The sequence below is a fragment of the Coenobita brevimanus genome, chromosome 5 (assembly GCF_032717465.1).
Source record: "Coenobita brevimanus isolate Jiangsu-jjx chromosome 5, ASM3271746v2, whole genome shotgun sequence".
Classification (NCBI taxonomy): domain Eukaryota; kingdom Metazoa; phylum Arthropoda; class Malacostraca; order Decapoda; family Coenobitidae; genus Coenobita; species Coenobita brevimanus.
This window is the reverse complement of record NC_136958.1, coordinates 40,275,379-40,289,582: the sequence shown is the minus strand read 5'-3', so window position 1 is coordinate 40,289,582 and position 14,204 is coordinate 40,275,379. Positions and strand designations below refer to the sequence as shown.

General features: G+C 40.6%; 1 protein-coding gene across 3 annotated transcripts in view; it reads left to right on the top strand.

The window, feature by feature from the left end:
- Nucleotides 1–10,670, top strand: part of LOC145398159 (superoxide dismutase [Cu-Zn] 5-like) — a 30,027-nt gene extending 19,357 nt beyond the window's left edge. For all 3 annotated transcript variants that reach the window (XM_080271118.1, XM_080271111.1, XM_080271124.1), the window contains exons 4-5: nucleotides 1,712–1,902; nucleotides 8,926–10,670. In XM_080271118.1, coding sequence (XP_080127244.1) covers nucleotides 1,712–1,902; nucleotides 8,926–9,102 — 368 coding nt within the window. In that variant the 3' untranslated portion in view covers nucleotides 9,103–10,670. The remainder of the gene's footprint in view (nucleotides 1–1,711; nucleotides 1,903–8,925) is intronic.
- Nucleotides 10,671–14,204: the final 3,534 nt, after the last annotated feature.

Below are 14,204 nucleotides of genomic sequence, written 5' to 3'. Positions count from 1 at the left end.
TTGACTGTATTGTTATTTGCAGAATATTCAAAGTTCTGGCGGGAATATCTTGTCTAAAACTAAATTAGCAATAGAATGTTTCGCATTTAATTATGTTTAGAAATTGCAATGTTTGGGCGGGAAAATTTCAAATCTAACCAAAATTACCGAGAGAGAGAGAGAGAGTTTTGTAACCCCCACACGCTTATATCCGGCTCAGATTAGCCCACGAGTAATGAAGTGACTAACGAAGGCTGTCTACCACAAAACGCTATCAACATCCTGCATGCACGAGTATGTTGCAACACCGTGTATCTATCTGCCTATCTATCTATTGCCAGACGCCACAATCTCTTATGGAGTGGTCGTTTGTCTCTGAGTTAGTGTTTCGCGTTTAGAAATTATATATCATTGCTGCGTTGCTTTCCTGCCCCGCTTTTATCATTTATCATATTTTTTCCTCTCTCACTCTCCTGTACTATCCTTTCCTCCTTCTATATAGGTATTTCTGCTACTCAGTACTTGAACCGAAAAGTACATGTGGTCTGTGTATCTATGTAACTCAGTGGAATGCTTAATGAAGGCTGTATCACTATTTTCCTTTTCAACCTGGGATGCCTTCACGCGGTGGCACATAATATAACCAGGTGGCTCCACTGCCCGGTTATACAAACGTCCCTCGGCTCTCTCCCTACCCTCCCAAAGGAGGATGGTGGACAGCACGAAAAGGGTAACTTCAGCCTGCAGTGCACCAAGCTGACTTTCACTTGAGCCTGGGGTTACTACTACTACTACTACTACTACTACACCATCAGTGCTACCACCACCATCACCACTTACCACCACCACCTCCTTCACCACCACCACTGCTACCTTTCCTACTACTTTTTACAGTTCAGTCTTGTTACTGTCAAACTTATCGCAGTTAGGAGAGCCCGGTAATGGTAAAAGGAAGTTAACAATCACTACAACTCCCCAATTTAAAAAAAAATAAAATAAAATAAATAATGCTGTCCAGAGATGCTAAGATTCTAACAGCGTCCTCGGGGTGAAGGGGTTAAATTTAATAGCATTCTCGTACTGAAGGGATCCATGAAGACCGTCAGACCCCTGCAAATAAAAATGTCCCCCCTAGTTAAAAAAAAAAAAAATGGTAATGGAGGTGGTTGTTGATGATGATGATGATGGTGGTGGTGGTATTGCTAACATGATGATGATGATGGTGGTGGTGGTGGTATTGCTAACATGATGATGATGATGGTAGTGGTGGTGGTATTGCTAATATGATGATGATGATGGTAGTGGTGGTGGTTTTGTTATTGAAGATGATGATAGTAGTGGTGGTGGTATTACTAACTAATGATGTGATGATGATGGTGATGAAGGTAGTGGTGGTGGTACTGATGACGATGGTGGTACAGATGATGATGATAATGGTAGTGGTGGTGGTACTGATGATGATGGTGGTATTGCTAATGATGATAATGGTAGTATTGATGATGACGATGGTGGTATAGATAATGATGATAGTAGTGGTGGTGGTATTGATGATGACGATGGTGTTATAGATAATGATGATGATGGTAGTGGTGGTGTTGCTGATGATGATGGTGATAGATAATGATGATGATAAAGATAACGATGTGAACGATGCAGGTATCAGAAAAGACAATGATTATACGAACAACAAACTCTTCCATCACCCAACTCATCCCTTCTCCTCTCCCTGCAGGTCTGAAGGAAGGCAAGCATGGGTTCCACGTGCACGAATGGGGTGTGATGGGGGCGGCGAATGGGTGCAAGGACGCGGCTGGCCACTACAACCCCGGCGGCTTCAATCATGCTGGACCCAACGACACGGAGCGACATGTGGGCGATTTGGGCAACATTGAGAGCGGCCAGGACCAAACGGCTGTGGTCCAGGTGAGGGTTTGGACGTGAGTTTTGAGTGCGCTGGTGTGTGTGGAGGAGGGTGTAGTGTGTGTGTGTGGGGGGGGTGAGTATACTTGTGTGGGGGGGATGAGTATAGGTATGTGTGGGGAAGTGAGTGGTGTGTAGAGGGGTGAATGGGTGTGAGTGTGTATGGGTGTAGGTGTGTGTTGGTGTAGGTGTGAGTGTGGGTGGGAAGATGTGTGGTGTGTGTGTGTGTGTGTGGATAGGTGTGGTTTTGTGTGTGTGTGTGTGTGTGTGTGTGTGTGTGTGTGTGAGAGAGAGAGAGAGAGAGAGAGAGAGGTACACAAGTTTTCCTACCGTATTGCTACACAGGAAGAAAAATGCCTGATAAGTAAGGGTACCAAGTTTTGTTTTTGTAATATATTTTACTTACAAATATTTTAGAGCACATCTATAAGTTATTCAGGACTGAACTTACCCTTAGTGAACTTTATTTTTAACTCCAAGTGATTTATTTCTTAACGGCTCCGTGATTTTCGTTTCCTCTTTTCCACTTACCACATAAATGCACACACACACATGACACAGGTACACATGCATATACTTACACACATACACACACACACACACACACACACATGCATAAACTAGATACACACAGAGGAATGTACTACTGCAGAGACTGACATCGATCCACAACCGAACGATAAACGACCCAGTGAGCGATACCTTTCGAAACCCAGTGTTGCTGTCTTTGGAGCACAACACACTTTTCAGATTATTTTGTACGACTTTTATAAATGTTCGTCTAAAATGCAGAGCGATATTCCAGACCACAACTGTACAAAGCCACACACACACACACACACACACACACACACACAGAATTACTACTATAAATTTTCTCTCTCTCACACACACACACACACGGTAATCCCTCTCACGACCCTAATAACACGTAAAGCAAGCATAACGACGCACTACACTTCCTTGACACTGGGGGTAAGACTCTGGCCTGCCACAGAACACTTCCTTACACTTCACCTCCTCCTCTCCCTCTCTCGTACGTTAAGCCAAGCCATATCGATACGCAAAATATATACCTAATGGAAATGTGGAGTGGGAGAGACGCAGGTTAGAGCTTGGTGGAGAGACGCAGGTTAGAGCTTGGTGGAGAGACGCAGGTTAGAGCTTGGTGGAGAGACGCAGGTTAGAGCTTGGAGGAGAGACGCAGGTTAGAGCTTGGGGGAGAGAGACAGGTTATAGCTTGGGGGGAGAGAGACAGGTTAGAGAGAGAGAGAGTCAAAGTGGTGGCTCAGTCAGTAGAGAGGTGGCCTGCAGTCCTACCGGACCCATACCCCCCCTAATACCAGTACACCAGTCCTGTATGAGACAGCCCTAGCATGTATTCAATATGGACGGTGGGTGTTAGCGCCGAAGTGGTGGCATGTAGAGGTGTATGGAATGTAGGAGGACTGCTGGGCCTTGGGAGCAGGCTGTGAAGCCTATGCCCAGAGTCGGACACACAAAAAAATGTGTTTAATATATCGCTAAGTTGATATGAAGTTACTTAGGTCACTTATAAGACGGCTGAGTAAGCTATCTGAGGCTCGTATTTTCGTTAAAGAAGCTCCGTAAGATCTCTTCCTTACCGATTTATTTTTGGATACGGCTGGCTGATATCATTTTGTACATTATGCAAATTATGGAGTTGCTGGAATGATAAAAGTAACACAGAAAACGACGGCAAGGTGCAATAAGCAAAATAAATCGCTCAGGAAGAGGTGTTAGGGTGTGCTATCCCTCATCCACACACCTACTTAACCTTTTGGTGTAAAATGACGCATTATTTCGTGACCTGGTAAAATCAGCGCTCTTCGGATGCACAATAATTCCAGATACTCAGCCTTTGTTTCCTTCTTTTTTACAAAGGACAGTATAAAAGTGGAGTGCTGACTAATGAGGTTCTGTCCTACTTAACCCTCTCCTGTAGAATGACGCTTTAAAATGAACTCTTCGGAATTTCAGCCTTTGTTTCCTTCTCTTCGTATAACAGACAGTAAGTAATCAAATAAGTAAATAAATTGAATAAATGTATATAATATTAGAATAAGCGTCACACAGCTGTCGATCTCAAGGTATCATCACTACTTTGTGACCCGAATCTACTCTTGTGAATAGACGTAGCGAAGGATGGACAATAATTCCAGACATTCAGCCTTTGGTTCCTCTTTTCGCTATGTATAATACAGTATATAAAACGGATAGATATTAGAACAGTAAACGTCACACACCTGTCGACCTCAAGTTACCGTATCATCAATACTTCCTGACCTAAACCTACTCTTGTGACAATGACGCAGGGAAAAGGTTACGTTTCGGTCCTTTAGACTTTGTTTCTTTCTCTTTTCATAATGGACAATATATATATAAATATTAAAACACGTCATAACTGTCTATCTCAATTAATCACCATTACTTTCTAACCTAAATCTACTCTTGTGACAAAGACGCAGTGAAGAGGTTCTCGGCCCTTAACCAGTCAAAATCCTCCTAACCACACCATTTTGATTAATGGAGAGTTAGGGGAAAAAAAAAGAAAAAAAAAAGCTTGAATATGAAAAAAGTTGTTTCCGATACAGAAGCATACTCGTAGACATAATTTGAAAGTTTGGGAGATGAGATGGTGCAACTACAGTATCCGTGTGTTTAAAAGTAGATTGGATAATTTAAAATATGAAGCTCCTTAACACCTCTTCCTAATCGATTTATTTGGCTTATTACACTTTGCCCTCCTCTTCTGTGTTGCTTAAATCATTCTTATTTCACCAAACTCTCCATAAATAACAGGCAGAGATATTAACCAGCCATATCGAAAAATAAATTGGTAAGGAAGAGGTGTTAGGGAGCTTTCTCTGTTTACTTGCGTATAAAATGTCCTTAGGTTCCCACAGTTCGCCCACTTTAAATTGGCGAAGAGGAAATAGCCGATGCTGCTGCTCTGCGTCATTTCCAGAGCACTTCTTCGTGACTAGCACCATATTCTAGTGTTATTGTTACAGCTCAGCATTCAAGATGGTGAGATGGCAAGTTTAGGCCAAGTCAGACTGAACAGAGTATTAGTTTTTTCACGTTAATCTGGCCCGGATTTTCGTCATTTTGCAGCTTGTTTCTCGCAGCGCCGTGGCAGCATGAGACAATATTACAGCTTTGCATCCTTCCCATAGCACTTCTTCGTGACTGGCATGTATATTCTAGTGTTAATCTCTTGTTCAAACTCAGTATCCGAGATGGGATGGTGACAATTTTACGCCAAGTCAAAGGGAAGAGGCGCAGAGAAGGCAATTTAACGTCGTCAAAGTGAAGAGAGATGAAGAGATAAAATAGAGATGGCAATTTTACGCCAAGTCAATGTAAGAGAGATGGCAATTTTACACCTAGTCAAAATAAAGAGAGATGTAGAGAAGGTAATTTTACGCCTAGTCATAATGAAGACGGTGGTACAATTTATTTAACTCATTTTTCCTTATGGCAATGACGCAGATACACACGGCCGCCCACCCCACCTTACCTCTGAGCGGGATGTAAGTGTACGTGATAACACATGCTGATAAGGCCTCCCCGGGGGTCACTGTTCCTCGTCTTTTATCTTCGCTATCATGACATGTGATTAATTAAGGTGAAGGATAGTGGAATGTTGACTTTATCTTTCTTTCTTTTTTTTCTCTCTCTTTTCTTTTCCTTTAACTTGGCCTAAAACTGCCATCTCTCCATCTAGAATGCAGAGTTGTGGGTGAAGGATGGTGGGACGCTGCCATTTTACAATTTAATTTTTACTCTAATTTGGCCTCCACCTTGAATGCAGAGCTGTAGTAGTAGATTAACACTAAAATATGGTGCTAGTCACGAAGAAATGCTACGGGAAAGATGTAAAGCTGCAGTATTGTCTGAAAAACGCTGGAAAATGAAAATCTGGTCCAAGTTGATGTTCGCTCACATTAATTTGGATATTCGTCCTTTTGCAGCTTATTTCACGTAGCTCTGCGGCAGGAAAGGACAATGGTGCGGCTCTGAATCCTATCCACGGCACTTCTTCGTGACTAGCACCATATTGCAATGTAAATTTATTGCTACAACTCTGCATTCAAGATGGAGAGATGTCAATTTTAGGTCAAGTTAGAGTAAAAAGATCATAGCACAAAGTTGGATTACATTAAGGTGAAGATTAATTTGTCGTCCTTTTGCAGCTTATTTCTCATAGCTTGGTGGAAGACAGTGCTACAACTCTACATTCTATCACAGCACTTCTTTGTGACTAGCATCGTACTATGTTAATTTCCTTCCTCGCATCTGAACACTGAAGATGGCGGGATGGCAATCTTGAGAATTTATTGCAGAATTACTGACATTACTAACATATTACTGTTAAGGGATGCTCATTTTACTCTAACTTGGTCTAAAATTGCCATCATTCCATCTTGAACGTTGAGTTTAACTATAGATATGCACCGGAATATGAGGCTAGTCACGAAGAGGTGCTATGAGGAGGATAAAGCCGCCATCAAGTTAGGAGATAGTGTAATAGTTGGCTATACTTTGTTTACCCTAACTTGGCCTAAAACTGCCATCTCTCCATCTTAAACGCTGAGCTGTATTTATAGATTTACACTGGAATATGATGCGTCACGAAGAAGTGCTATGGGAAAGTTGTTATGCCGTAGCTTTGTTTTATTCAGCCGCTGTTTAAAAAAAAAAAAAAAAAACCTGGGCCAAATTAAAGTGAAAGGATTATGTGAAATAGAGTGAGAGAGAGAGAGAGAGAGAGAGAGAGAGACGAAAATCTGGGTTAAATAAGGTGAAAGAGTTAGAGTATGTGAAAAAAAAAAAGAGGACAAGAATCACGGTTAACTTATTATTACAGTACATACCTAACAATGGATCAAATTTGAAGTGTTAGAAAGTTAGCTAGCACTTACCTAACACAGAATAGACTTGATCGATGTTAACTATACCCCGTCCCCCTTACCTTGGCTATCTTGATTGCTGTAACAAGAGATTTACACTGAGAATATGTTGCTAATCACGAAGAAGTGCTATGGAAAGGGTAGTTTTAGCAGTGGGGTTTAAAAAGCAGACAGTAAATGCTAGTCACGAAGAAGTGCAATGGAATGAATACAGAGTTATAGCAGTAGCGTCCTGAAAGAGACAACACACATTATGATGCTAGTCACAAAGAAGTGCTATGGAAAGGGTACTGTTTTGGTAGTAAGGTCCTGAAAGCAGAGACAGCACACACATTACGATGCTATTCACAAAGAAGTGCTATGGAAAGGATATATAGTAGCAACACACACATTACGATGCTAGTCACAAAGAAGTGCTATGGAAAGGATATATAGTAGCACCGTCCAAAACATACACACACACACACACACACAATTATGATGCCAGTCACAAAGAAGTGCTCTGGAAAGGATGCAGTTTTAGTAGTAGACTCTCGAAAGCAGAAATAACGCACACATTACGATGCTAGTCACAAAGAAGTGCTATGGGAAGGTTGTAGTTCTAGTAGTAGTCTAGAAAACAAAGAGACAGCACATATTATTTACCATATAGGAGTGATCATTAATACTACAGAATTTATTAATACGCTATATATTATTACACCTATATACACATCTAAACATCCAACGCGCACGCTACTCTCTTTTCACTTTAACTTGGCCTAAAACTGCCTTCTCACAGTCATCCATTCTTAGTAACAATAGATTAACATCAGAATAAGATGCTAGTCATGAAGAAGTGCTTTGGAAATGATGTGAAGCAGTGGTAACGTTTCTTCTGTCCCTGAGCTACGTGAAATAGGAAGCGAAAGGACGAAAATCTGAGCCAAGTTAAGGTGAAAGACCTGTATTACAAAGGTAGAATCATTAACTTTTTTTTTTTTTTTTAACTCCCAGATCATTTTTGTAATATATATTTTTTTAGTTTTGGTTTTTCTCTAAGTTGAATAAAATCGTCCATGGCAGAAGGAACAACATTGAAACTACGTAACGGCTCTGGCGGGTTGAACACTTGCGCACGTGAACACTTGAGGGTCGATATGCCCGGCCATACTACCTATACTTAGCCCTGCAAATTATACGAGAGAGAGAGAGAGAGAGAGAGAGAGAGAGAGAGAGAGACTTACTACGCATCTACAAGTAGCTATACTCCTTTTACTCCAATCTGGCCTAAAATTACCATCTTTCCTTCCTGAATGCTGAGGTGTGGCAATAAATTAACACTAGATTATGGTGCTAGTCATGAAGAAGTGCTATGGAATGGATGTAGAGCCGTATTATTTTGTCACTGAGCTACGTGAAATTAGCTGTAGAGGACGAATATTTGGGCCAAGTTAAAGTGAGTGAACTATAGTAGGTTTGTTTTTACCTGACGGAACTGTGCAACAACTTGACTACTACATCATGGTTGCATGGACTCTGAATCTCCTTGGTTATTAGACATCAATTTGAATAAAAGTCGTGGCTGAATGAAATTTGATAAGCCTTTGAGGAAGAATGAGTCTCCTTGGTTGCCAGTCAATTTAGTCTCAGTTTGATTTCTAGACCCAACTTCACTCCATCCTTGGGTGGGAAAAGAGGTCAGGATGATGATAAGGACGATTGGGAAAATTGGTCACGATGCTGATGATTAGGAAAAGGGGTCAGGATGATGATGATGATGATGATGATTAGGAAAAGGGGTCAGGATGATGATGATGATGATGATGATTAGGAAAAGGGGTCAGGATGATGATGATGATGATTAGGAAAAGGGGTCAGGATGATGATGATGATTAGGAAAAGGGGTCAGGATGATGATGATGATGATTAGGAAAAGGGGTCAGGATGATGATGATGATTAGGAAAAGGGGTCAGGATGATGATGATGATCGATGGATGGTGATGACTGGGAAAAGGGGTCAGGACGATGATGATGATAGGAAAAGAGGTCAGGATGATGATAACGATGACTGATGATGGTGATGATGATTATGATGGTGTATTTCAGATTGAAGACCACGTGCTGACCCTGTGGGGGCTACGGTCCGTCGTGGGTCGAGCCATTGTGGTGCACGCCGATGAGGACGACCTTGGGCGAGGCGGGCACTCTGATTCCCTCACCACAGGACACGCCGGAGCAAGAGTCGCCTGCTGTACTATTTACCTCGCACCAGAAGACGCATAAAAACTTTGCGCCCAGTCCGTGGATTCACAAACTTACGATCACCTTGTAGTAACACGGATATATTTTTTGTAGGATGAACGAGAGGGGCGGGAAGAATCAGCTCTCTCCGCTCCTCATCCTTCCTATGAGAATTTGAGTTACGAGAAATCATACATCGTTTGTGATCTCGGCCCGCGGACTCACAAACTTACGATCATCTTCTAGTAACACGGATATATATTTTTTTTGTGGGATGAACAAGAGACGAGAAAAATCAGCTCTCCCACATCCTTATCCTTCCTGTGAAAAGTTGAGTTACGAAAGGTAGTTTTCATAAATCTGTTCGTGATCTCAGTCCACAGTCGTGTCAGCTCATGAGGCTTCCTTGTACCTCTTCCATGCCAGTGTTTCTGCATATATATCTTTAGGCTACTATTCACATTTATGTTGTTCTGACTATACTCCATTTCACCAAGTCTGGCACCATCAGTGATGTCCTCAACACCTATGGCACTGATAAAGGTTTTCAGTACTGGATATACCTTTTTGTACTGCCTTTATACTGGTTCTCAAGATAATAAAAAGAAGTTCACCAAGCGCAGAGGATTTACATCAACACTACAGGCGTTGAGGACATCGCTGATGGTGACACACTTGGTGAAATGGAGTACAGGGACACCGACAGTATATAATTATTACCTTACACAAAAACATTAGGGTGAAACAGGCAAAATAAGTCTTTATGGAAGAAGTGCCAGAAAGTCTCCTCACCTAACGATTCTTTGTCCCATACTCTCGTCAGTTAAGGAAGCTCCCTAACACCTCTTCCCAAGCGATTTAATTTGCTTATATTATCTTTCTCTCCTCCTCTCTTATTTAAATAATTCTAATATCACAAGTCTGCATATACGAGTAAATATTGTGCAAAATAGAAACTGTTAAGGAAGAAGTGCTAGGGAGCCTTCTTAACCGACGAGGGTATGGGCTGTTAATACAAAATCGAAGTGGTCAGTGAATTAGGCTAGAGTTAGGAGGATCGCTGTGTGAATGCACATCATCACAGTTTCAAGTTTCACACAATTGTTTTAGTACATGTTTTGTATCAACATATTGTACGTATAAACATTCTTTGAGTATAAGTGGAAGTATTAATGTCAGATGTATTCTATGCACCAAAAAATATGAAATCTTCGGTAGGGCTCGTCACATAATTTGTAGGATTGTTCCATGTTCATATTTGGTACAGACCTACATCCATACGTTAAGCATATCTCCTTCTGTTCAGTGATGCCAATAGTGCAAAGAAAGTACCATACTATTTGTCACTATACCATTTTGGGGCCATGTAAAACCTTCAAATATCCCTCATTAAGAGATACCACTTTCAAGTCGAATAAGATCATCTGGATGGGCTAATGATGCCATACATTTCAAACCTGGCCAGACTTTATTAGAATGAACAGTTTGTATGTTACAGGACAACTGTACTGTATTATGAGACAATATGATAAGTTTTTGCAAATTTTTGTGTGTATCCTGTAGGTTGTGATATTACTGTAAGTTACTGTTTATTAAAGTGTTTACTCATATACTCGTACTTGTTTCATCATTAAATAGCATTCTGTTACCTGTTAACTGTGAAGCCAGAACACGAGGTCTTGTATCCTGGGCATTGACGGCAAAACTTAAAATCAGCACAGCACGGCAAAATTTGTAGTACGGGCACTTTTTCATTCATCAATACCGTTTTTCGTTCATTGTGTCAAATACATTCTATGTTTATTTCTGTACAGTATTTACTTGTGTCCCCCCAAACAATCTAATGATAGTGAATGCTGGTGGTTCATAAACCCTGTGTTGCGACCTCAATTTGCACATGCGAGTGAGTTGATGTGGGACCTGGCAGCGATTGTCTGTTGAACATTCTATTGCAATCCGAAAGTGGCTACACCAAGGAGTCTGTATTCCCAACAATGTGTGGGTAGTAGATTCAAATTTGGCTTTAACAATAACAGCTCAGTACATGAGTAGTCCTTACTGAAAATGTTAAATGCTGCAACTTGAACTTAATTCGCCCAATGCCTGGCTTGGAAAAAGAAATAAAACGCTACAAAATCTGCCAAACGGTATAGAACACTGAAGAAGTGATTGTGTAAATGTTTCAATCTTGCAGTATGATCAACAATGTACAGAAAACAAATAACATCCCAATAGATGTATCACCAGCAATGTAGAGACGTAAGATCCACAAACTAGAAAAAGCACAAAGGTATAACTACGAAACGACATGCTCAGTGAAATGGCCACCACATTATCCAACTTTTCACCAAGCACTGACGAGACCCATCTCCCGCACGAAATTTGGAGATGATCAGTACCAGTGGAGAGGAAAGAGCGTCCCTAAGCCTTGGACACCCAATCAGTAACAAACTTAACATCAAGTGAAGCAATCATAGTAAAAGGAAGGTCCTCTATCCTGAAAAGAGCAATGAGTGAAGCATGTGTGAGGCAGGCAAGGGCAATAACCCAACGACAGGCATGGAACAGCACAACCACGGAGAAAACCACTATCATCTCCCAGAGCTTGTTCATACGATCCTCATCCCAACCATAATTTCCACCCAAGACATGGACTGAGATAGGACTCACAACAACTTAAAGGCACAAAACTAGGAGAACTATCAAAGTGTACCCAGTAATATAGGCCACCCTATAATTTTCATCATCCAGTCTCTGAAATCATGACTCCATCTGTTTCTTCTAATGCATTACACATACAACTGTTGAGCTATTCAGTCTACTACAAAAATAAGTTAATGTCCATTTCCATAGACGCTTCAGTCATCATTTTCATCCCTCATCAATTCCTTAGCTTTTCAACTTCTTTACTCTGGTTTTTCCTCACACACTTATTTAGGCCTACAGTATCCATATATCACCTTGGCCTTCCACATCTCCTCCCACCTTCAAAATCACTCACATATACCCTCTCCATCAAAGATCAGACCTTTAAAGCACTCTTCTTTATCAATCAAAATTCTTGCCTCACATCTTTCATCTCTCTCATTATTTCGTAACCCAACCTATGCAATCCACACGTATTCCTTAAGGTAACAGTTCCATTTCCATTGTTACCCTACTGTTCAAACTCACATTATTTCAGTCTCACCCAAACATCACTATGGACACAAACACACCTTCAGGCAATCCTCTTGTTGCCTCCATAGGATATGAACCCAGTCCTCTGTTTCATATCCAAACAATAAATAAAAAATATCAGAAGTTCAGAGGTATCAGAAGAGACCTGGATAATTACAACCAGGATGATCAAAACAAATGCCCAATCAAGTGTTTGGATAAATCAAGCTAACATTCACCATGAACTAGAGCTGCTGTATGTACTGTAACTGTAGTCATGGTGATATTTGCATAGGTATGGTAGTTACAACCTAAAGTGAAAAGAAGGGAGGAAGGGTTATTTCTTTCAACTAGCTCAGGAGGCTCTGTGCAACTCAAACGCTCACTTGCACATGCGAGTCCTCCTCGTGACCAAGAACCGGGAACATTGACAAGGTAGTGGGAAAAACAGTCTTCTAAGAGAGTACTGATACACTCACGCAATGAAGCTAGTACAGCTGATATACATATACATATATATATGTACAGACAGATGGACAGACAGATATATACACACTGGTCACTGCACTGCCTTCTAGGATGATAAGACACACCCAGTGCAATTATGTACTGTAAAAAACAATAATTTATTGACTAAGTACAGTACTGGGAAAAATAACACCTTCTTGGAAGGAATATATTCAACGAAGTTGTCCAAAAAGTAAAAGGATAAATAAATGATAATGATAATAATAATAATAATAATAATAATACTCTAATTGTAATCCTAAAAGCTTCATTATCTTTGTAATAAAAAAAAGTACTAGAAATCAGTTTCTCCTCTGAATGAACATCCAAGTAAATTAAAGCCATTCACCATCATCCAGACCTCCTTTCCCGCCCCTAAGGACTGAGAGAGCCGGAAAAAAAAAAATGGATATTATGAGATATTATCCTAAGTTCCAAACGGTGAAAAAATTCAACCTTCTGTATATAAAGCTAAAAAAAAAAAAACAACTTTCTCTTACACGAAATATTAAAGCCACAAAATAAATGTACACAGTAGGGCTTGCAGATGACTATAAAGGGACTGCAAGCTTTGTACTATGTCGTGCTGGAGTAATGATAAGAAGGCAACTAGTGTATTGTTTCTCTGTGGACATGTATAGCACAATGAAATAAATACTTCAGGTAACTTTTCTACAAGGTACAGGGTGCAAGTGTACGGTCTTGAATATCTTCCAGTGCTTTATCCCCTTACGTGATGTTCTGATTTCATTCCTTATCCCATCAGACTTTTTAAAATGTTTAATTTAGGGGACGCCTGTGAATGTGAGTGAGAAATACTTTTATCTTCAGTACGATATCTTTGTTACCATCAAGCAATTTTAGTCAATTATTGGGATACCTCTTGTAAAAAAGAAAGGAGGGGGAGGGGGGGGTAACTTAGTACTGTACATCGTAAGTTAAAATGGGTGAATGGCGAACCTGATGTTAAAGGTCTGCGTGGTATGAGTGAACATAGTGCTGGTCTTATCGAGCAGTACTTGGAAACATTACAGTTGCGTGCACGGAGTTCACCCCTTCAATACCACGCCTCCCTTTGGACTGGGTAAAGTTATCTGGTTTTAGAAGTTCTACTCTAAATAAAATCGTCTTATTGGAACACAACTTCTCCCAAGCTGCACAAAATTGTCTGGTGGTAGATTGTCTCCTATGACTCATAAAATTGTCTGGTTGAAGAATATTCCTATCCTGATAAATACAATCGTCTGGCTATAGACCAGATCTCTTCTATACTAAATAATATCATCTGGGTACAGTAGCAAGAACGATAGACATCATCTGCGTGGAGAAGTCATGACCAAGGTGTAGATTTGCTAAGTGGGGTAAGTAGGCAATATAGTGAGTACGGTACACTTATGACGGTAGGTTATGTGACTGAATAAGTAGTTTAAAGTTGGTGCTGGCTGGTTGTATTGGTTATGACTGCGTGAACAGTGCAG